This window comes from Prionailurus bengalensis, chromosome B3 (genome assembly GCF_016509475.1).
Source record: "Prionailurus bengalensis isolate Pbe53 chromosome B3, Fcat_Pben_1.1_paternal_pri, whole genome shotgun sequence".
NCBI lineage: Eukaryota > Metazoa > Chordata > Mammalia > Carnivora > Felidae > Prionailurus > Prionailurus bengalensis.
In genome coordinates, this window is record NC_057355.1 from 113506918 (window position 1) to 113532854 (window position 25937).

General features: G+C 33.5%; 1 protein-coding gene across 14 annotated transcripts in view; it reads left to right on the forward strand.

Moving 5' to 3' along the window:
* GPHN (gephyrin) overlaps nucleotides 1–25937 on the forward strand; it is a 636202-nt gene that overhangs the window by 321632 nt on the left and 288633 nt on the right. For 7 of the 14 annotated variants that reach the window (XM_043556386.1, XM_043556392.1, XM_043556394.1 and 4 more), the window contains exon 5: nucleotides 5903–5941. The exons of the other annotated variants lie outside the window; for them this stretch is intronic. In XM_043556386.1, the coding sequence (XP_043412321.1) occupies nucleotides 5903–5941 (39 nt within the window). The remainder of the gene's footprint in view (nucleotides 1–5902; nucleotides 5942–25937) is intronic. 14 annotated transcript variants of the gene reach the window in all.

Consider the following 25937-nt stretch of genomic DNA (forward strand, 5'->3'; position numbering starts at 1 on the left):
AACCCTTGTACTTCAGGTATCTATTGCTAGCAGCTAACATACCTCATGGATAGTCTAAAAAATAAAGATATCAGTCAGCATTTCCCCACTACTACTTTCAGGCATGAGACGAAGGAATAAGATTAAGAATTTTTATAGTATAAATGATATGAGGAATGTGGAGTATTAGTGCAGTTCCATTAGGTACCTCTTTATATCCTATCTGAACCTGTTTATTTTGTTTAGGTCCCTAATTCCTCTGTAGTTTAAACTTCTTGGAATTTGGCTTGAAAAAGCTGAGATATATGAGATTCAGAGTAGCTTTTTTGTAATAGCTCACTTTATTCTGGGGTTTATAATTATTTTACAGTATCCATTAAAAAGCAGTATATGTCTCAGAGCATAGGCAACATTTAGGAGCTACCAGTTTGCTAAAAATTAAAGCGTTTATAGTTTTTCTTAGTTTAACAAGTATTATTTTAACAAGTAATAGTTTAACAAGTATTTATCACTGAGTGAGTGCTAATGTACATGTACTCCCCAAATAGTCACCTGACAAATCAAGACGCTATAAATCTAGTATCAGAAATGTTCAGCCAGAAGATTTCTTTAAAGAGGACGATTAAGAGAAAGCCAATTAATCAGTAAAAATTTTGTACAAGTAGAATTTAAGCTAAAATTGAAGGAGAAAAATAGGATTCAGATTAGGAAAGAAGAGGACATTACTAATGGGAGTAAAGAAGAAAGGGAAATGTGTGATCAAACTACAGAGAAAGATAAAATTAAGAAAATCTTCCTGGCTAGAGAAGAGGATTCATTTTACATAGAAGGATGGATAAACGAGACTTATGTTATTTTAATCTCTTTCTTAGAACATCTAGAGTAGCACCATCTGCAGAGATTAAAAACAGCAACTGTCCTTATGCCAAGATTCCTTAGAAGTCAGAATTCATAAGTCTACTATGAAGCAGTACACACAGTAAAATCATGACATCAAGGCTCTCTAAAAGTAGACCCTTTTGAGATGTCATTTATTCAAATACAGATCAACACATTCCTCAGTAGGACTAACTTCATTCTTTTTGAAGATTTTTGTTAATGTTTTTGTTTAGTTGTAAGTCCTAATTTAATTCACAGACCTAGTGACTATACGCACCATTATTTATAGATAAAACTGAAACTGCTGTGAAGCACCAAGTTCCAGTTTTTTGATTTATTGTTTGGAAACCATTTCAGTCAATGTTTATCTTACAATCAACACAATCAAGGAATATTTTCTTATGGATTTCATCAGTAATTTGTCTCAAGTTAGCTTAGTGTTTTATATAAAATTACAAACTATATAAAAAATAGGTAAATCATGGTATCTCAGAGTTTGAGGAGAATTCAAAGGCCATTGTGTTCAAAGTCCTAGTCCCCTTTTCATCATTCCCAACCTTTGTCTGAACATCTCAATCACTACTTCTTCCATCTGGGAGTTTGTTGGTTTTGCAATTCTAATTGTTTGAAAGTCCAAACATGTCACACTGAAACCTGGCACCTTATAATTTCCTAATCAATGTTTGCAATTCTTTTCTGCAATCTACTAAAGAAGGTAAATTCCTTTTTACATGATAATTCTAATATTTGAAGGTAAATGTTACATTTTCCTCTTAAGTCCACATTCTTTTGTAGATTTTCTTTGCATTCATTTGTTTCCATTAGATACAAACTTTCCCAAGACATTCAACCTCTATTTCACTTATACATTATAAAGAAAAACTCCTTGGTATAATTGTACCAGGGGAAAGGTAAAGGTACAAAATTCAATCATTTAGATAAGGTAATTAAGGCAATAAGTGACATTGAATTTAAAACTATTATGTTGAAAGTCTCCTAGTCCACATAAAATCAATATAGAGGGAAAAACACATTGCTCCTCAAGGTCAGAATTTTAGAATTTTGAGCATAAAACAAAAACAAAAATTTCATATATGAAGAACCCATATATAAAATGCTGTCTTCATCCCTTGATTATATTTCTTAATTGCATGCCTACTCTGTATCAGAATATGTACCCAGCTTTTGGGGGCCCTTATGAAGCAGAGAGATGCTATCAATAAAACATACAAATAAATACAAATATATTTATTATGGAAAATTCTGTATCTAATTAGAGCTCTTACTTGAAAAGCAGTGTTGCCCACATAACCATTTGTGAGGCAGCATAACATAGTAGTTAAGAGCACAGACTACTTGAGTTTGAATCCTAGATCTACCTTTTACTAGTATATGACCTTATACAACTTACTTACCTTCCTATAGAAAGAATAAAACTACTTCCTTATAGGATAGTTATATTATGTGAATTAACATAAGTAAAACACGAAAAAATATTTATTTGCTACATAAATATTTGCTGTTATCACCTACAATATAAAGAGCTGTAGCTTAAAAATAAGTAGATGATGGTTGAATAAATATTGAAAGAATTTTTCTCCAGGGAAAAAAATTAAGCAAGATAGGACGTAAAATATACACTGATGTAACTGTGGGAAAGGAAAGAAATAGAGATGACATGCCAAATGTTGATTTTTACCTTGAATTTATCAGAGTGGTAAAATTTTGAAATCATCTTTCTAACTTACCATTACAAGGCTACTGTCATAAAATGGCAGATGCTGGCATAGCAGAATACTTTAGTTTACAAAATATATACTAAGACAATGACAAAAAAAAATCATTCAATATTTTACAAATATAAAATGCCCAAAGCATATTTATCTAGAGATATAGTTACAGGAAAGAAGTTTTTAGGATATCCCTTTCTTCATTGTCTGGTCAAGAATATAGATTCATCTCTCTGTGTTAGACCTCCATTTAGACTTAATGTTGCTTTTCACGCAAAATGTAATAAAATGACAACAAATGAATTTACACCTGTGAAATCCTCTGAGCTTCTTGGAAACATACCATTGACATACCAACATATTGCCTACCATAAAAAGAAACTGTTAGGGAGTCAGAAAGTGGACTCAGATAACAAATAAACTATTTGGAATGATTCTAATAATTTTACCAGTATTATTTTCTTGTATTAGAACTTGGAAAGAACACGGCTGCTATTAAAGAGTAGAGGACAAACGCCCAGTGGGAGGAGTAATCATTTCAGATAAGCATTAATGATTGACACATAAGTGAGAATTTAGGGGAAGAATCCAAATTCCTTTAAAAAATGCTGAGAAGATAGAAGCAGTAACGGTATTGAAAGGTTGGGTTTTGAAAATGAACTGTTGTCAGTTTCACAAAGATAACAATCCAAAAGAAGCAGTTGATTGTGCAGCAACGACCAACTGATGTAAGAGGACATAAATTATACTTCTTTATGAAGATTAAAGGTAGCATAGTAGTGGTGGATATCATTGGTATAATTTAAGTGTTTCCCCCTCACCTTTTTCACCCCTTTCCGTAAGTTTGGTTGCAGCATATACTATATATAATATACTTGCATGTCATAATCCTTAGGGTGAAACTTTATGTAAGGAAAGATGAGTCAGGTGATTAGGAGGTGATTTTGAATAGAGTTTTGCAAATTTTTAAAATACTTTTAAACAAAATGTAGACATTTGAACCAATGAGAAAATAACTATTAGTTTTGAATATTGTATAAATCCAATGGAGTCTTATTATAATGTGTTTCTCGCTTGTAATGATTTAAGACTACAGTTATTTAGGAGACCCCATTATAACAAGGTCAGTTCAGTATGACCCCCATTGATGAGGTTCAAAAGAGATTCACATCATGACAATTTCCCACTATAGTTAATCAGGGTATGTTAAACAGGGTTTTAGTTAATTATGTGATACTTTGATATGAGCTCTATTTGTGGGCCCTATTTACTTTCTTGTTCCCTTCCTTTTTGCCATTTTTAAGTCTTACTTATACTATGCTCTATCCCTTAAGATGAGGCTGCTTTATTGTGGGATAGATAGGTGAATGACTATTAATAGTCATTAATGTTATTAAATAACATTTAGAAGAATGAGAAGGTTACTTTTATACATGTGAAAGCAAATCCTAGTATAAATGTATCTTCCCTCCTAGGTGTATCTTGGGCAATAGCAGCAACAGTATTTAACAACAATGCCCTAGTTTAGTGTTGCTCAAAATTTAGTTATTACTCTTTGCCTTCTAAGTATAAAATACCTTTGGACACGGGTCAGCAAATGTATTCTTTAGAGGTCCAGACAATAAATACTTTAGGCTTTGTGGGTTCTTTGTTCTCTGTCATAACTACTCAACTCTGCCAGCCCTGTAGCACAAAAGCCATCATAAGACAGTATAAATGAATGCACCTCATTGTGCCCCAGTAAAAATTCATTTATGGATACTGAAATTGGATTTCATATAATTTTATCATGTCATGATATAAATATTATTATTCTAATTTTTTTCAATTATTTAAAAATTCAAAGATCACTCTTAGATTGCAGGCAATGCAAAAAACAGGCAGCTAGCAGGATTTGTCCCATTGGCTATGATTTGCCAACCCCTAAAGTGTGCTAGAATCTCCTCTGTTAATCAAAGGTTCATAGTATCTGAGCTTTCAGAAGAATGCTCTGAGAATTTAAGACAGAGAACAGAGATGCCCCACAAGAAATTAACACTTTGTAGATTCAATTATATCTTGAGTGCCTGCTGTATATATGCCAGACATTGTTCAAGATGCTGGGGATACAGCAGTAAACAAGGAAGTCATAAGTTTCTGCCTTTACAAAATTTACATTTTAGTGGGTGACACAAATATAAGTAAACAAGTAAGATGTGTAATATTAGAGATGATATTAAGTACTGTGGATAAAAATAAACCAAGAAAGGTGAATAGGTAGCACAGCACAGGCAGGGAAGAGAGTTGTAATTTTAAAAAGGCCGTCAAGGAAGGCCTTATTGGTAAGGTGACATTTGAGCAAAGACATAAATGAGCAGAGGGAGCAAGCCATGGATCATGTAGAATCTGTATGCCATCCTTAGGATAATGGAGAGTTTTGAGCAGAGACACTACATGATTGGACTTATATTTTAATAGGGAAATAATTTAGGAGACTATTGAAATAATCCAGGTGAAAAATGATAGTGACTTAGACCAATAATAGAGGTGAAGGTAGTGAGAAATACATTACTGATATATTTTGAAGATAGAGACAACAGATAAAATAAGAGAAAGAGAGAAGTCAAGTATAATGTCCAAGATTTTGACTTGGGCATTTGGAAAGATGGAGTTGCCATTTACTGAAATGGAGAAGGCTGTGGGAAGGGTAGATTTGATGAGGAACATCAGTTTTAATTTGGTCATGGAAATGAACTATCCAAGTGGAGATGTTAAGTTGGCAGAGAAGTCTAGACTGGAGATACTATTTTTTTTAAAGTCATCAGCATCTTGAGGGACTTAAAATCTGTGACGATTGATGAGATCACCAACCTATTTACTGGTATTACTATTTATTTATTGGTATTACTGCCCTTGATTTTTTTCCTCATCCACTTTCAAAGAGGTAGGTAGTTTCTAGTAACCTATCCCCTCTTCCTGTTCACAAATAGCAGGGATCCCATTGAATCAGAAAGTTGACCTACACAGAAAGTATCATTAGTTGGCCATCCTCAAATTTTGCCATGGTATAAACATGGGAGTGAGTTTTCCCAAGTACCTCCTTGCTGGAAACTGTTTGCACTGGAGGTAAGTGTGAAAGGGGAGGTTGTGGGAAATGATGGGGTGAGGGCTTCCTAAACCTTTCCCAAACCTCAGAAATTGCTTGATTTTGAGGAATGGAGAAGGTTCAGGCTGGTTCTTATTTCCCTGAACCAGTTCATACAGCCCTAAATTTGACCTGCTTTCCTCAAACTGGGAGTCAGAAATCCCTTTTCTCTTCTGTTTTTCTGCTGCAGAAATTCCCAACATTCCCATTTTGTGGGCTCCAGAAAGGGGTAAGCGAAGACTTCAATCCCAGCCAATCATTTCCAGATTAATAATTTTTAGTGTTTTGGTTTTTTTTTTTTATCATCATAAAGAATGCTTGGACCCATTTTTCCCATCCATTTGATTTCCTTGTGGATTGTTATGTATCTATGTTCTAGGATCATTCTGTATCCCTGGGCAATAGAGTTCAGATTCATCTGCTATTTCCATTTGTGTGCTGTTCTCTTGTGGATTCTCATATGCAGTTTATTGATGAGTGTTTCCTAGATGGAAGAAACCCAATTCAGGAGACTGGCTTTACTCTCAATTTCATCTTTTCCTGAATGGTGTTTTTGTTCCCTGCTGAGAGCTTTTCCTACCCTACACAACTGCTTCTGATGATCTGTCATTGCTTCTCTGCTGTTCTGTCTTATTGCTTTGACTGCCTTTGATTTTCGCCTCTACTTTTTGCCCCACTTTTATGCATCTGCTGAATGATTTGCATTCTTCACTTACTGGTACTTTGTCTATCAGGAAATGGCCTGATACTGCCATATCCATCTGCTATTTTAGCATTTTAGACTACCCAGCATTGTCTATCTGCTCTCCTACCATTCTCCTATATCATGGCCTTCCAAGTGCTACGCTATCTGCCTGCTTGATCTTGTCCTGCCCAATTTATGCCTGTGATATTATAAGTAGGTTCAGATTGTTTAGCACTTCTGCTAACTATCTCCACTTGTCTTGTGCCACTAAGTTGGACTGCTGACTGAGGTTGCTTGACTACTGTCTCCTTTACCTATTTGCTGCCTTGGCTGCTTCACTAATTAACTAAAGACATTGCATTCATCTCCTATGTAATCAGACTTGCAACTTGCTGATCCGCTCATATTACTTCCTTTATACTTTTCTGCATCTGGTAAATCACTGGCGTTGTTCCTCCTGTTGTCTTGTAACCCTGATCAGATTTTATTTCCAAGAAAAGTGTTGCCTACGTATTGTCCAAACATATCTTAGAAATAGGAAAATGCTTCACTATTTAACAGTCTAATCCAGTTTACTCCTAAACTGACTTTTAAACTCACTATCACCATCCTTTCTGCCTTTTTATACAACTCCACATTCTTTCCCTTATTTAACAATAGATTTTTTTTCAAATAATTTATCATCTTTGCCTCAGTTGACCTTTGATATCATATATTGTATACTTTTGTTTCTTGTATATAGGATCTTTCAGTGATTTTCCATATATTAAATTTATTTCATAACTTATTTTCCATGATTTTTCTGGGGCTTCATGAGGATGAGTTACTCCTATTAATTTTTCCTTTTTAGTAAGATACAAGAATTTTTTGAAACTTAAAAGTGTCATCTCTAAAAATAATAAATTTAGTTATGATTCTTTGTAGTTAAAGTAGCTTCCCACTGCTCCATTTTTTCCTCTGAGAATATCATTTCTCAGCCACCCCATAATTTATGTAATATCACTTCTTTAGAGAATCTTTTGATGTATTTATCTTTCCCTCCTTTTAAACTATATTTTCTTGTGTGTGGGTAAACTTTAAATTGAATTTCCCCATTATTTGCTAAGTACTTGGCATCTAAGAAGAACTTGAAATACAAAATTATCTGCACTGTGAAGCTTGATGTCTTATTTACTCATATTTCAATGAAAAACAAGACCAAACAAGAAGTGGAGAAGAATTTTGGTGAAATTTGCAAACAATTCAAGAGTCTGAGGAGATTAGAAGTGGGGTGTATATGTATGTATGCAAGTGTGTGTGTGTGTGTGTGTGTGTGTGTGTGTGCGCGCGCGCGCGCACGCACATGTGGTGTGTATGTAGATTTTAAGTGTTCTTTATATGTATCCACAACATCATTGTGCTTGAAGTGTGAAATATTCTGAGTCTCCATATTAAATTTTATTTTATTTTTATGGAAAAGAAATGGAAAGGAAAAGGCAAAAGCTAAAAAGAGAGTGATAAATTTAGAGAATATAGAAAAAGGGTATGGACACTTGTTTTTTTCTTTTACTTTAACAATAGAGATAAAACTAGTATCAAGAAAAAGGCTGCTTGCTGTAAGAAAGTCAAGAAAATCATTTCAATAGCTTTTTATTTTTTTTTTTATTTTGGCAAAATACACATCACATAACATTTACTGTTTTTACCATTTTTAATTGTACAGTTTAGTGGCATTAATACATTTTGTACAGCCGTTACCACTATCTGTCTCCAGAATTTTTCATCATCCAAAACAGAAACTCTCTATACCCATTAAACAGTAACTCCTCGTTCCTCACTCCCCCTGTTTTAATATCTGTCTCTGAATTTGTCTATTCTAGGTGCCTCATATAAGTAGAATCATACTATTTTTGTCCTTCTGTGTTTGACTTATTTCACTAAACATCGTATTTTCAAGGTTCATCCATGTGGTAGCATATACCCATTCATTCCTTTTTAAGACTCATAATATCCCATTTATGTATATACTGCAGTGTGTTTATCCATTCATCTGTTGACAGACAACACTTGAGTTGTTTCTTGGCTATTATGCATATTACTGCTATGAACATTGGTGTGCAATGTCTGTTTTTCTTTACATTCTTTGGGTATTTACCTATAAGTGAACTCCCTAGCTTTTAATATTCTTGTCTAAGAGGAAATTAAAGACCTCAGGGAAACTATATAAGTAACATGAAAGATGGATAAGTCCAAGATATTGCATTAGGAGCAAAAAATTATAAACTTTTAGAAAGACACAGAATGCCAAGTGAGATTTAGAAGACCTTATGTTCTAAGAATGAAAGGGAGAATGAAATTGGACAGATGTTGGATGTTTGAAGGACAAAAAAAATCATTCTGAACAATGTTGAAAAAAAAATAAACCATCTTGGGGCACCTGGGTGGCTCAGTCAGTTAAGCCAACACTTCTGCTCAGGTCATGATCTCGCAGTTCGTGGGTTCGAGCCCTGCTTCAGGCTCTGTGCTGACTGGAGCCTGGAGAGCCTGCTTCCAATTCTGTGTCTCCTCTCTCTGCCCCTCCCCCACTCTCACCCTTTCTCTGTCTCTTTCAAAAATAAACATCAAAAAAATATACCAATTTTAGGACAGATGATGGCATGTCTTTGAAATGGAATAATGCAGACTTGTAAAGAAGTAGGTATTTAAATGAAGATAACTGGATTGAGATGTGAGAGCTAGGTTAAGTTTAGAGGAACCAGCAATAGGATTAGGAATTCATTTTAAATTCAGTGGTACTCAGTTCTGGACACACAGTTTTCTACCTATAGAGATTTTACTAAAAAGATTGCTAGGCCCAACCCCACCAAAGATTCTGACTCATTAGGCTGGAGATACTGGTTTAGGCACTATGTATATGCATGTGTGTGTGTTTAATCCACTGATAAAACACAGTGTGAGTTAAATTGAACTCTGTACCATAGTGTCCTAGACCTTACAGGAGTTAAAAAGTTGGGAAGAATTGGTCCTTGTCTTCAAGGAGTTTAAAACTGGAGTAGTTTAGTAAGCAAAAAAATTGATTTTGGAAGGAAGACTTTCAATCCATTAGGTGATAATGTTTTCACTTTGTTAACTCAACAATTTTTTGGTGATTTTACATACTTTGTCTTGCTTTTCTCAACCAGGGTTTCTCATCTAAACTATCAAACACAGAAAATGATTTGTGTGACTTCTCAATCCTCCCAAGGGTGGTACATGAATTAGTTCTATTCTATAAGCATAGGAGAAAAGTTAATTCATTACTTCCAATAATTCTCTCAGAACCTATTTTAAACAGGCTTGTTCTATGCTATGTAGTCTGTTAGGAGTACATAACACAACGATAAGGCCCAAGAGAGGGAAAGAGACATTTAACAAAACAATGAATTTCTAACATCATTTCAAAATTTTGTTATTTTCTTCTACTTCTTCAGGGAAAACGTTCAAAATCAGAGTAATTGTATATAAGGAAATTCTAAGCATCTGTGATTCAGGAATAAGAGTATGTTCTATAATTAATGCCTCATCACAACTGGAGGACTCTGGTAATAGTTTAAATGCCAATAAGAATCTCTTTAATTAAAAACCTGAAGTATTCAGTGGCAGATTAGTGATTCATTGGTAACTGTTAATAAACAGCATTATCTAAACCCAATGTTACTAATTTTGTAGTGGAAGAATAGAAAGTGGTTAGAGAAAAATTGATAACTAATGTTCAGGAGGTTGTTCTTGAATGTTATTGCAAGCACAATGAGGTATTCTCCAGCTGTATATCAATATTGAAAATGTTTGGGAATTTAATTTATACTCACTGTCAACTAAACCTTACTTGAATTCCTGGTGTCAGAATTTCAGTCCTATTCATTAGTTTTTATTATGAATTTGGTTAATTAGCCATTTGAATTAGGAATTTATTTGTTCTCCCTATATTGATGGGTGCCTTCATACTTGAGAGCAGTAAGCTTCATTCCTACTGCTCACTAATTCACAATGATTGCTTTAAAGGAATCTCTTTAAAGTGCTATGCCTAAGAAAGTTTTAGTAACCTGTTTTTCCTCTCATCTCCTGATGTCCTACTAAAGTTGTTTATCTCACCAGCATAGCTGAGGGAGGGTCAAAGTTCTCATGTCAGTAGAGAAGCACTAAAATAGAAATTACATCCAGAATTAACTTGTTTTCTAAAAAAAAAAAAATGAATAATTTTAAAAGATTTTGCTTTACTTGTATTTATTCTGGAAAACATTTTTTGTGAAAAATAAAGATTATGCAGAAATTTTAAGGTATAAGATCTGAGATAAAGGAAAATATAAGAGTAACATTTTATTAAATTTATTTTATTAGTAATAAATATACTTCTTTTCATCTCTGAAATCCTGTTTTTATTTTGAGAAAAGCTAAACTGAAAGTTGTATAATGTGTTTCTTTTTTATGAAAGTTAACTTGAAAAGACAGTGTTGTTAACACACTCTTATCCTATAGGACTCAAGTCTTTTGTACATTGAATAACAAAATCCTCTAAATTTCCTTGCAATCAGGAGATTCTTTGTAGGCAACCACGCCTAATAAACAAGTTGTCATTCTTTCCTTTTCACTCCTGAAGAACAGTGGAAGATATTCAGGACCTTACAAGGAAGTTGTAACTTTCTGATACAAACATTTTGTGGAGGTAGTTTTACTCCTTCAGTTTTGAATATAGACAATGACAATAGCAGGCACTAATAACTAGTCTCTACATCCCCTCATCTCTTTTTCTCCTTTTTGTTCTCTGTCCATCAGATATTTCAGTGTTCCTGGAAAAAATTAACCCAGTACACCTGTGGTACAAGAGGTCCTATGGAGTGAGAGATATCATTGAGGGAAAGTTAATTGCCTCAGCTCTGGAAGCTATTTGATGCAAAGATCCTTTATGTATGTTTAATAGTATTTAATTTCATGAATATCAAAATCAATTCTTGAAAAGTTCACTGGTTAGATATTTGGATATTTACAAAATACAAACCACTCCCAAACATTTTGTATTTGTCTCTGAATACTTTTTAGGTTTCTTGTAATATTTAGTTTTTATGAAGAAATAGAGTTTATATTCTATTCATATCAGCAGCATAAAAACATCTCAGGTGTTCAAGAATCAGTTTTTCTTTGGTTTGTTCCTAGCTATATTATAGGAGTAAATGTGTATTTACTTTGCAGTTAGAAGTAATAATCTCATTATAGACATCTTAAACAAATATTCTGAAAGAAAGTATCTTTTGTAAGTTAAATTTATATTTTCTCATTCTCAACTTAATGCCTTCTGATCAAAATTAAGATCATTCTTGTGAGGAGATAAAGGCAAAAAGCCTTTTCAGATATCTTGCTTCTCATTATGGTTAGTTACTAAAAACTAAAACCCAAGACCATCTGCAGAAAGCTCTTATGTTATTCACAAGAAAATCTGTCTTCAAATGTTCATACTTCACAGCGTCAGAATATTAAGAACACAGTATTTTGCATGTAATAGGTGTTCAATAAGAACATAAAATGATGACTTTTTATTGTGACACAGTAATAAAGATGAGATTGTAAAGTATTATAGATGAGATTAAAGATGAGAAGAGTATATGGTCATTTAGGGGAAGGAAAAGGTAGGGATTTTTAAATACTTATCTTGCCTTATATTAATAGCCTTAAAAGAAACAACACCTATCTTTTTCTGAGTATAGATTTCTGATTATATGGGTTTTTTTTCTAAAAAAGAATTTGGGAAATATAGGAAAGCAAAATGAAGTAAATGAAAATCACCAATAATTGATACATAATTATTATCTGGGACTAATTCATTAGTTTTCATATTGAGAACCCATCATATATACAGGTTTATATCTTGGGTTTCTAGTTGTTATCATAGCTACTAAAATTTACCGTGTACTTACTACGTTCCAAGCATTGTGATAAGCACTTTATGTAACGTCTTATTTAATACTAACAGCAAACCTACAGAATAAGTACTACTTTAGAGGTGAAAAAATTAGTTTTAGAAAGATTAAATCATGAAATAACCCACATCACAGAGCTAGTAGAAGGTGATAGAATTAGAATTTCATCTAGATAGTCTTGACACCATAGCCCTTGCTTTTTAACCACTCTTTTTTTTATATAAATTAAGCTTTTTTTCCATTTAACAACTGTTTTACAAAAAAAAAATGAGATTTGCCAATCACTACAGAGTATAAGCAAGCTATAATTAATTTCATTTCCTTGTTATTAACCATTTGGGCTCTTTTTATTTCATATCATAGACATTCTCTTTATAAATAAATTGTCAAAAACATCTCTGATTATAACTTTAGAAATACTTCCTTCAAATAGAACAACTGATTCAGAATTAATTCTCATGATACATAACTGCCAAACTGACCTCAGGAATATATGTATAAATTTATATATTCATACTACCAGTTTTTGGAATTAAACATTCATTATATCTAATCTTAACAGCTTGATGGATGAAAATTATTTGGCTTTATTGGCATATTGTAGACTAACAATGAATTAAACACTTTTCTTTTATTTGTCTAGTTTTTTCTTCTTTTGTAAATTGCCTGGGTTTTTTTGTTTTCTTTGGCTCAGTAGCCAATTCTTGAAAGTTGATTCTAATTACAAAGAGATGTTTAAGAAATTGGTTGTTAGGGGCGCCTGGGTGGCGCAGTCGGTTAAGCGTCCGACTTCAGCCAGGTCACGATCTCACAGTCCGTGAGTTCGAGCCCCGCGTCAGGCTCTGGGCTGATGGCTCGGAGCCTGGAGCCTGTTTCCGATTCTGTCTCCCTCTCTCTCTGCCCCTCCCCCGTTCATGCTCTGTCTCTCTCTGTCCCAAAAATAAATAAACGTTGAAGAAAAAAATTAAAAAAAAAAAAAAGAAATTGGTTGTCAGGAAATAATTTTGGCATAATGAGATTTATATTTTAACTATATCATTTTGACTATATCATAAATCTAAACCAGTTTAGGGGCTCCTGAGTGGCTTTGTCGGTTTAGCATCTGACTCTTGATTTCAGCTCAGGTCATGATCCCAGGGTTGTGGGATCAAGCGCCGCATCAGGCCCCACAATGAGCATGGAGCACGCTTAAGATTATTTCTCTCTTTCTATCTCTCTCTCTCCCTGCCCCTCCCCCCCGTCCCTCTCTCTCCCTCTCTCCCTTTGCTCTTCTCTGCCCCTAGTGCTCTCTCTCTCTCTCTCTCTCTCTCAAATAAAAACTATATATACATAAAAATCAGTTTATTTTCTCTTTTCTCAAGCTCCATTAACATAATAGTACTCATTTACAGCAGAGGTCAAGTTCAAAAAAATATCCTGAATCAAAGGCATGCAGTTAATAAAGTACGAATGCATTATTTTCTATCAAGCTAGTTATGTGCATAATGAGGTTTTTTTTCTTCCATAGCTGATGCACAGTGGTTTATTTTATAACTCTTCTTTTCTTATGGGATGCCAATGTTAAATATTGTGTGGATAGAAAATTATTGAAACTTAATATTCCAGAATTAATGATCCATTCATAGATCTAAATCTTAACAAAATAATTTATCATTAGGACATTGAATATACATAGCTACTTTAGCAGTCATGTTTTTTAAATACCAAATATACAATCCTATTTATACATTTTTTTTTTTTGCTCGGCAAACTCATTTTTCTACATACGAATTCCAAAAGAAACAATATTCTTGCATGCAATTAATGTGAATTACCATTTGATTATCTAGACATTTAAAGCATTTATAGACTTTTTCAGATAGGTAGAGCTTAATTCCCTCCATTGCTCAAAAGAGCCTGTTCTTATTTTAGTTGCCCCTTACATGCAAATCATTTCATGCCCAAAGCTTTTTGGTAAGTGAATCGTTTAACACTTGGCTTGAATTTTTCCACAGAAACATTTATTTATGTAAGTGTTTCTCAACCTGGGGATTTTTTGGTGCCTGAGGAACATTTGGCAATGGCTGGTGACATTTTTGGTTGTTATAACTGAAAGGATGCTACTGACATTAGGTGAATAGAGGTCAGGATGCTGCTAAATATCATCCTACTATGCCCTGAACAGCCCTTACAACAAAAAATTTTCTATCCTGAATTGTAATAGTGCAGAAATTGGGAAATCCTCATTTAATAATAATATTGAGTATTCACTGACTGCCAGGCACTGTGCTTGGGGTTGGGGACACATGTATAGAAAATTATGATCTTAGCACTGAGGGAAGTTACTAGTTAGGTTGAGGATGGTTAGGAAAGGGAAAGAATTGGATAAATAAACTATAACATGATCATCAGTATAGTAATGGTGTGCTTGTGATATATTAGGAGCAGGATAAAGTTCACCTGAGGGACTTAGGGAAATTTTCAAAGAAATAATATTGGAACTGTTGTTTTTATTGTTCTTATTGTTTGTCTCTTCACTTAAATTTCCAAAAAGCACACAAAAAGTATAGCTAACAGCTTAATGAATTTTTAAGAAATGAACATACCTGTCTGACCAGCATCCAGATCAAGAAACCAGATTATCAGTATCCCAGATTGAGCCCCCTTTTGTGTCCCTTTTAGTAACAGCCCAACCCTCAAGAGTAATTACAGTTTTGACTTTTAACATCATTATTTTTGTTTTTTAGTAAACTTTATGCAAATGAAATCTTATACTGTGTTATCATTTGTATCTGGATTCTTTTGCTCAACATTATGTTTATAAACTTGATACATGTAGTTGTTTCTTCATTATCACTACATACAGTAATTGTTTTTATGACTATGCCAATATATATTAAACAACCGTAAAGACACAATTGCTGAGATCTTAAGTCTGCCAATAGATCAGTCTGACTGCAGAAAGGGATGTGAAGGGGAAGTGGCAAGAGAGAGCCTGGGGAGGTAGGTAAGGCCAAATGATGGACGCTGTCTGTGTCTTATAAAAGGCATTTGGGTTTTTTTCTTGTAGAAAATAAAGATTGTTTTGAAAGATGTTAAACAGCAATGAATGTAGTGAGATTTACATTTTACAAAGACCGCTTTTGGTAGAATAGAGAATGAGTTAAATGGGCATAAACTTAGCTATAACATTAATCAGGAGGTTATTAAAATATTCAAACAAAAGATGCTGAGTAGCTAAATGAAGACAAGGGTAGATAGGGATAGATTACTTTCTGAGGATAAAATTAATAGCACTTTTTGACTAACTGGGTATGGAATTTGCAAAGGTTAGTTTCCTGAGCCAACTTCCAAAATCCTATATGTGTTACTGAAATAGAAAATATGTACAGTGAAGAAAAATGATAGAATTCAATGTCAGCAATTAAAATTGAATTCAAAATAACATCCAAGTTTATCTATAGTATTCAAACTTGTAGAAAGACATTTATTATTAGTTGAAAATGAATACATTGACGAAATCTTCATGGAGAATCCATATGATCCATAGAATATGGATCCATATGATCCATAGAATCATAGACTGGTAACAGTCTAGACCAAGTCTAAACTAAAGGTAGTAGCTTTTATTTTTCATTTTAATTTCAAATTTATGACTTTTTTCTGTTGTTCCAGAATTTCACTATTTTTATTTTATTTTTATCTCTCACTAAATTTATACATTTAGTCATGAAGCAGGTGGGTTTTGGCTCGGGAAGAAAAAAATGAGACAAGTGCGTGTGTGTTGGTGCATACACCAAAAGCAAGAGTTGAGAAAGGAAGAAAGAAAGTAAAATATTGTATCGATATGAATTGGAAAGAAACTATCTAAAGTGGAGTTAACAGAGTTCCCAGTCATTATTTCTAGGTCTGAGATTACTGTCTTTTACTTTTTTTGTACATGCATCCCTAAAGAGAATAAAGGCAGTGAGTCAGAAAGCTTCCCATTGTTACCAGGCAATAGTATTACTTCAAAGAGGTATTTATTGCAGAGACAGTGGTTAAGATAGTTGTCTCTTTGTGACCCAGAGTAGAGATATGATTATTCATTTAGAAAACTCAAGAATCAATTCAAAGGGTATTAGAATCAAGAAGAGTTCAGCATGGTGGTTAAATAAAGGGTATTTTCCTTTATAAAAATCTATATGCCAGTATTACTTAAGCTAGAAACAACCATTAGAAAAAGTAATGGGAAAAGATCTCATTTGTAATAGCAGAAAAAAGTAAACTTCATAATACCCAAGAATAAACTAAAAAAAATTTGTCAGACCTGAATAAATAAAACTTTATTAAAGGACATAAAATATAGCTTGAATGACTTGGAAGTTATGCCATATTCTTAGATGCAAATATTTTTGTGAAATTGTCAATTTACCTTAAATTGAGATAAATGAGATATAATTCCCAATGGATTTTGGGGGGGATATAGCTTGTGATTTTTTTTCTTAAGTAAAACAATGAGAGAGCCTTACTCAGATGTAAAAACATGATATAAGGCGCAGTGATTAAAATATTTGGTATGTTACAAGAAAATAAAGTCAGAGATAAATGCCACCAAATGATATTTTATTAACATACCTATGTGTAAAATTGAATTTAACATCTTATATATGTGACATTTCAAGACATTTGAGGAAAGAAGGATTAGCCAGTAAAAGATGTTGAGAAAATTGGCTCCCATTTTGGTGGACATTGATCATACAACACAAAACTAAATTACAGTTAATTAAATAAAAACATTTAATTAAACATTAAGAACTATAAGTTTATGATTTAAAAATTAAGAGATTATTTTTATTATCTTTAGGCAAGAGAAACCTTTCTAGGTAAGACATAAAACAAAGAAAATAAAATAAAAACATTGATAGAAACCCCCGCTGTTAATAAGCATTGGAAACCTTTTAATGAAAATGCCAACTAAGCAAAAACTTGTTACAAATGTTAAATGTTAACAATTAATATTTGCAAGAGATTTAACTGCTAAAGTTTAATATTTTACATGTGTAGAAATTTCTTAATAATTCAACAGCAAGAACATGGACACCAATATAGAATAACAGGCAAAAGATATATTCAGGCAGTTTGCAATGGGAAAGAAGCAAATTGCTTTTAAATATGTGTTCATTATAACTGGTAAGAAATGTAAAATTTGAAAATATTGTATTGCTTTGTACACATCATTTAAATAACTATTTAAGGTAAAGATTGCCTGGAAGTGTCAAGGCTTGGGTGAAAAGACCTTTGTTCAGAGTATAAATTGGTACCATTTTTCTATAGGGCAGTGTATCAAACATTTCAGTGTAATGGTGTAAAAGACATTCATTTGATAGGGAATAACAACAGTTTACAAATAGGGTACAGCCTAGAATAATTGTTGTTTTAGTACTTAAAAAGCCTTCCCACTCTAGAAAAACTTGACCCAGTACAAAGAAATAACCTGTGAGGCATACTATGTGAAAGGACATAAACAGTGTCAGTCATTAGATTCGTTGTGTCCCCCAAAATACCATGAGTTGAAGGTCAAAGCAGCAGAGAGCAGGAAGCATGGACTTTGCATGTAGGAAGCATGTAGGAAGCCTGGACTTTGCAAAGGGAGGAGAAGCCCTGAGGACAGATGGCTGTACCTGTGCTGTTGGTGAGACACTTAGGCTTGGACAAAAACCCTGTGTAAAATTAAGACTGGAATTCCCTAAGACTATGAGATCCTTGTGGGAGGCTAAAATGGAACCAGTCAGTGATTAAACATACTCTCTGATGAAAGGTAGAAGCAGAAATAAATTTTCTCCAAAGGAAATTTTCCCCAGTTTGGGTCAGCCATACTCTAACAGATTAAGATCAAGTAATGAATATCAACAAAACCATTAATCAATAGGTGGACTGAAAAATGTGACAACTACTAGAACTGTCCAATACAAAATATAATATAGCTAAGAATTTGGTGACTATTATCATTCATTTTTCACGCTGGGAAACTTTAGTTTAGGACTATTGCTAGACCAGACAGGATGCAGACACAACAGAAGTATATCAAACTGTCCCTGACAAGCCAGGGTGTATGTTTAACCTACTGATGATGAAATCTTCAAAAGAACAAAGAGGCACAAAGATAAAGACATTGCAAGAGATCATTATTTTTGAATAAGCAATTTCGGAGAAAATAGGACTCCTAGAAATGAGAAAATATACATTAAAAATTTTTAAATCTGTAAAATGATGAAACAGCAGATTAGACCAGCAGAAGAGAGAATTAGCATACTGAAACATGTATCTGAGGAAATTACCTCATATTGGAATAACTACATAGAGACAAAATGTTATGTAAATATGAGACATAAGGTATGGAGGAAGAAGTGAGAAGGTCCAAACCACATTACATCAAAGCCACAAAAGGAAAGAATGGAGGAAAGGCAATGATTCAAGAGGTAATGGCTGTAAATTTACTGAACTGCTAAAAAAACATGAAACCACACATCCTCAAGATATGGTGTAAATTGAGAAGGATAAATAAAAAATATGTAAAAGTGAAACTTCTAAACCAAAATAAAAGAGAAGATCTTAAGAGTAGCCATAAATAAAAGATCACTTATAGGAATGACAGTAGGCTTTTAAACAACATTGGAATAAGACAGTAAAAGAATACCTTCAAAGTATTGAAAAAGTTATTTTGTAAATTATTTTACACAAGTTTTCATTTTGTGTTGTAAATATGTGAAGTGTCTACTCTGAGGTTCATAATATAAGACAGAAACTTGTTCTAAAATGTTGCCTGAGAAGACACTTAAGACTGTATTCATTAGGACAATATATCAAATCCTAGGATGCCATGTACCTATTAAATTTATGGGTTACATGAAAGTTCTAAAGTGTTTTCTTGAATGAAGATATTATATTTCAAAACTGAATTACACATTGTATTATTTTCTTTTCTAATGTATTCAGTATTGTCAATTTTTCTACTGCACATGCCTTTACACTTTTATGTTTTGGGGAACAGCTTCTTAAAATCTTTTATCACATAATGAAATTAGCATATATTTAACATAAAAATAATATTAAAAGCTTTGCTCCTCCCACATAATAATTTTACTTCTCATTTGTAATAATTTCACTGTTCTACTTAACTGAAAAACTGAAACCAACCTATAGAATGATCTTAATATACCGGGATTGAAAACTCACTCATTTTTGAGTCTCAGGTTGCAGTTATCTACAGTTTAACCAAAAGCAGTGTCCTTTTATCTTTAAAGATTTACGCCCAAGAGACTCCTAAAAACTGAGAACAAACTGAGGGTTGATGGGGGGTGGGAGGGAAGGGAGAGTAGGTGATGGGTATTAAATAGGGCATCTTTTGGGATGAGCACTGGGTGTTGTATGGAAACCAGTTTGACAATAAATTTCATATATTAAAATAAATAAATAAACAAACAAACAAACAAACAAACAATTCTAGATACAAAATAAAGATTTATGCCCATTGTCATACCTAATATCATATTAGATTCAAAACATTATAGTGTCTCATATTGTTCTGGGTAGCACTTAAGTAATTCTGAGCTTGCTTTTCAGTTATGATAATAAACCTTATTATTTGTCCCTTGCCTTAAATAATCTTTACTGCTTTTCACAGATAATAGATATCTTTGATATCTATTAATTATTACTTAGCTTTCTGACCTATCTCTAATTATTACTTTGATATCTATTAATTATTACTTAGCTTTCTGACCTATCTCTCAATGACACAAGAATATCTCAGATTTAATCTCCTTTTTTATAAATAACTTTTAAGAGTAGACCTACATTTTCCCTGATTGATTTAGGCCAGGTTTATTTTGAGATGCTGAAAATGAATACTATATCATAATTTTATTCTTTTTTTCTGATTCCTTCCAAGTTTAAACAACTACTGTTTCTCTTTGATGTTTTCTTTTCATTGCTGCTGATCAGAGCCAGGTCAGGAAGATTAAGGAAAATATTCCTTACATAAACCCATCATTTTGTAATATAAAAAGCTTAAAAAGATAGAGAATTTGACACAGCTGTGTTATCTGAAAATTATTCAGAGAAAATTACAAAATGTCTCATAGCTTCTGGGCAACTTGCATTATGGGAAAAAAAAAAAAAAAACTCCTGGGAAACCAGGACATGACAGAATCCAGTCTTGCCATTCTCCACATCCCCACCTATTTCTTTGTTTTCTGTCCTTTCCCTAGAGGCAAATTCTGTCAGGTATTGAAGTCTACCTTTCCTATTGCAGATTCGAGCAAAATGCCAGTTTTCACCTGCCCCACTTAATGTTCCTGCGTTGGGCATCCTCTGCTCTTGGACAGTTTTTTATGTGAGGAGAGGACCTGAATAAACCTCATGATTGTCTTAATATAAAACAATATTGCTTGGTTACCAAATCCTTCAGGTTTGTTTTAAAAACCTGAATTTAATTTTTTTTTAAAAAGCCTGAGTTTTTTTATATCCTTTGTTGGTTGATTCTTGTGAATTTGGTTTGGCTCTTGCATACCCTGAGCCACACTTAGCGTACAATTCCTGGAGCGTATCATTGGACTAGAGCATCAGAGTAGCATGGACAGAGGAAAGGTTATAAATGAACAGCCTCAGGAGTGTGTGTATGTTGGTATGTGTGTCATGTGTCTGTTAATAGGATAATCCTTTCTTCCCATTCTGACTAGATGACGGGCTTTGTTTAGTGCCAGTAGATACAACCAACTTCTTCCTCACGTCTACCAGCTGCCCTAATAAAGTCAGCTATTCAGTTTCCTATGACCCTAACTTGACAACTTCAATCCCAATCCTAGAACATATATACATGTGTACACACACCCATATACATTATTCTCAGTTTACGAAGTATAATTATTTTGCCCAGTGGTCAACTCTATTTGACTTCTCTTAAATCTCAATCTTTAAAGAGACCACACCACACAGGCTTCATTTGGATAGCGAACTACCTTATTCTAAGTACGATAGTATGAATGTTCCGAAAGTCTCAGTCCTCAGAGCTTAAATTACAGATCCTGATTCATAGATATCAGCCCCATATTCCATACCAAAAAAAAAAAAATGTGTGTGTGTGTGTGTGCATGTGTGTATAAAAATTATGATTCCTTGGAGGAATCTCATTGAAAAAAAATATTTCTTTTATATACACATATTTGAAATTAGAGTATATATAAGAACTGTAATTTTCAAGATTTTTTTTCTATTTATGATCTTTTTTGCATTCCTATGTTTATACTTTTTCAGTGACAAAGGATAGCTGCACTGCTTTTTACAACAGTTTTTAAAAATTAAGCCTCTGATCATTTTTAAGTTCTTATTAGGAGATTTTTCTTCCAATATAATAAACATAAAGACCTTCTTTCATTTAACTTATGTCAATTTTATTTAGTAAATAATGTGTTCTTCCTTTTATAGTTCTCCTAGGTTGTAACTCACTAAATTATTTTTATCCATTCTTGTATTTGTAGAGGCTCTTAAAAAGTAAACTTTTCTACTGTGAAGTATAATAATGGTTGATTTAAAATGAGTATGTTAAGGAGCACCTGGGTGGCTCAGTTGATTTAACACCTGACTATTGATTGCAGCTTAGGTTAATGATCCCAGGGTCGTGGAATCAAGCCATGCGTCAGGCTCCATGCATGGAGCCTGCTTGGAATTCTCTCTCTTACTCCCTCTGCCCCTCTCCCCTGTCGCACTCTCTCTAAAATAAAGAAATAGATAGATAATAAAATGAGTATGTTTAGACCCCTGTGTTTAAGATGAGCAGCAGAGCATTAACTTGAAGTGAATGGAACATTGCCTCTTTGTGTTACCCTATTTTACACCATCCTGAGTCTTATTCCTGTCCTGACAGCTACTGTTTTTACAGCTTTAAGTTTTAGTGTGTGATCGTTGGTGAAATTTAAGTTAATAAAATTTACTGACATAATTTTTCATCTTTGCTTAGGTACATAATTACATTACTGTTTTCTATTGGACTTGGGTGAAAGCATAAGTCAGGAGATGCTGTTAGTTCTTTTTCCTTCAAAGGATATTTTCAGTCTTTGCACATTCTTTTCCCAAAGATTATGGTAGTGTCCAAGGCTATCTTTCTGGTAATTGGTGTCCTCAAAACCACTGCCCTGAGAATTCTTCATTAAGTTTTTTTTTTTTAATTTTTTAAATGTGTATTTATTTTTGACAGAGAGAGACAGAGCATGAGCAGGAGAGGGGCAGAGAGAGAGGGAGACACAGTATCCGAAGCAGGCTCCAGGCTCTGAGCTGTCAGCACAGAGCCCGACGCCAAGCTCGAACTCACAGATCATGAGATCATGACCTGAGCTGAAGTCAGACACTCAACCGACTGAACCATCCAGGCACCCCAATTCTTCATTAAGTTTAAAAATTTTTTTTCAACGTTTATTTATTTTTGGGACAGAGAGAGACAGAGCATGAATGGGCGAGGGGCAGAGAGAGAGGGAGACACAGAATCGGAAACAGGCTCCAGGCTCTGAGCCATCAGCCCAGAGCCCGACGCGGGGCTCGAACTCACGGACCGCGAGATCGTGACCTGGCTGAAGTCGGACGCTTAACCGACTGCGCCACCCAGGCGCCCCATTAAGTTTTAAAGATTGTTGCTGGCATGTTGCATTTGTCAGACATCTTTTGATCATTCAAACACATTACAAACAGACATATTCATCTCCTAGCTTCTGTTCTACACTGTTTCTGATAGAACTGTTCAGTTTTCACAATTGCTTTGACTATAGCAACAACTTATACAACATAGATGACTTCAGATTTTGTCTTAGTACAAATAATTGTATCCAACATTTGTTAAGCACTTGATATGTATTAGGAATGATACTAAGTATTTTATATGTTTTATTGTATCTAAGCAAAGGAAAAAAATCCTAAGTCTGAAGAGGGTGCAATGTCTTATAAACTGAAAGCATATAATAATGATTAATGGATTAAGTTCAGAATTGGAGTCTACAGGTATGAGTTCCTTTCTGAGGTTTTCTACTGATTTACCCTGTGGCTTTGGATTAGTTATAGAATTTTACCAAAAGAGAAGTAATAAATCTCTTCTGTATTATGTAATATAGGAATATGTTAACTATTTAAATAGAGAATATCTGTAGGTGTTTTGTAAAAGCACATAAATAAAAACTTCTCATGTGAATATTTCTACTATTGAATTATGTGGTTAAATGATATTCATGTTTAACTCTCCAATGTAGTAGAGAAATAAGCTTTTTTCAGAGCATTATAAATTAAACGTAGAGTATGTTATCATAACTAGCATTATATTGTGACATCCTTTTAGTTAGCTAAAAATACTTTATAGTGTTAATACTTTAGTTTTATAAGAAGAGTAACAAACATCATGACCCCTTTTTAAAAATGGAAAACTGAGAGATAAATTTCCAGAGGCATAAAAATAAAAACATAAGCTGATATTCACTTATTATGTGAATAATGAAGGACTCTTAGGTTATAGGTAATGAATAAAAAGTGAGACGATCATAAAATGAGAGGTTAGTAGCTTTAAAATCAATCTTTAGATGAGCAAACCTGTAGAGCAGTTTGTTTAATTCAAGCTCTAGCATGGCATAGGCTCCAAATACTTACGTGTACACATTTTTCTCTCATATTTACTAATGGAACTTACTTAAGTTTATCTCAGAATAACAGAAATATTGGATTACTCTGTTTTTAGGAAGGACTTACTCATTTTCTTCTTTCCCAGTTGGCTTCTAATTTTAAAATTGAGGGTGGTATGAGATGACAAAATACAACACTTTATAATGGTAATTAAAACAGAAAGGAACTGTTCTTACCTGTTTTCTCTCTCTTCTCAGCAGTTCTTCCACTTATCCCAGTTCCTTGACTTCACCTATGTCTTGTTCCTCTCACTTTATCCCATGTGACTATTTTTGTGAGAACCTAATTTTGTAGAAAGAGAAATTTAAACATGATAATTATGTGTTCGTAATGTAGATACTTTATAAAGAGTCCACAGTGAGAATTATCATACCTTAGGGCAAAAGAGCAAAGTTTGAGACTGTCTAAAATCAATTGGCAGTGAGCCATTTGCAAACAGTACATATAGGTCTAAAGTAGGAGCTTGTTTCTTTTATTCTCAATTAAGATGTGTAAGGACAGCCTAAAGTTACACTGTGATATAAATATTAAAACTTGCACTGCTTTAGGGATACCAAGTAATTATGTGTGATCATTAGTAAAGTGGAAATTCAATGTATAGATTTTTTTTAGGCAGCTGTTATGTTTCTGTTTAAATTGTACACTTCTAACCACATTAAACAAACAAACAAACAAACAAACAAAAAACAACTCCAGAGTAGGTGGAATACAGAGACTGGGCTATATTCTCACCTGTTGAGTAACCAGACAGCCCCCTTATAGTACAATTATAAATTGTATCATCTTTCAACTTCATTTTTCTTTAGATTTGAGAAACAGGATATCTTCCCTTATGTACACAATCAGCTTTAGAAAAGGAGCATGAATGAGTAACATTTTTTTTTCTATATAGATTGAAAGACATATGTACTATGTATCTACCATAAAGAACTTTATTTTCTTGGGCCCCTGGGTGGCTCAGTCGGTTGAGTGTCTGACTTCGGCTCAGGTCATGATCTCATGGTTCGTGGCTTCAAGCCCAGCATCAGGCTCTGTGCTGACAGCTCAGAGCCTGGAGCCTGCTTCGGATTGTGTCTCCCTCTCTCTCTGACCCTCCCCTGCTCATTCTCTCTTTCTCTCTCTCTCTCTCTCAAAAATAAACATTAAAAAAATTTTTTTTAATTTAAAAACATTTATTTTCTTTTACATAATGCCAAAAGTGAATAAATGTATATTACAGTTATAAAAACACTAATAATCCATAGAAGTATCACTAGTCTTTCACCTTTTCCTGCAATGAGATGTGAAGTAGTGCTATTTATATAAGTGGAATATGAAGATAAGTATTCTCATGAAAATCTCTTATAAAAATAATTTTATCATCTGAGTTCCCTGATTTTTGTTTGATAATTTGATTATCAAGTTAATGTTTAGATAAAGGAGGAAATTAATGTGAAAAAATAACTCACTGTGGAAAGAGAAAAGTAAAGAAGTATTTGCTATATACTCTCAAATTGGTTAACAACTTGGTTGGGATCTAAATGTTAGCAGACAAGGTGAGATTTTTCATAAAATAATACTTGGAAATTTTTTAATTACCCATGATGAAGACAGTCTCAGTAGCCCAGAAACTGATTTTTACTCTAATGTTAAAATAAATCCTTTTGTTGAGCTAGATAAACTGGTTAGCTTGCTTTAGGGAGCCATGTTATAAGAAATACTTATCTTTAAACCTTGGTGATATGTTAACTTGGTGACACTTAATGAGAACTGAGTTGAACTGTGGGGCTGTTGGCATCTTATACTCACTTCATTGGGATGGAAGATGACATTGCTGTGGTACTTAAATTTTTACTCTTGTGTGCTTTTTGTCTCCTTTGATCTTTCATCATGCTCAGATCTTACTTAAACATTGTACAACTTTAACTGAAAAACAAAATAAGAGTATCTCC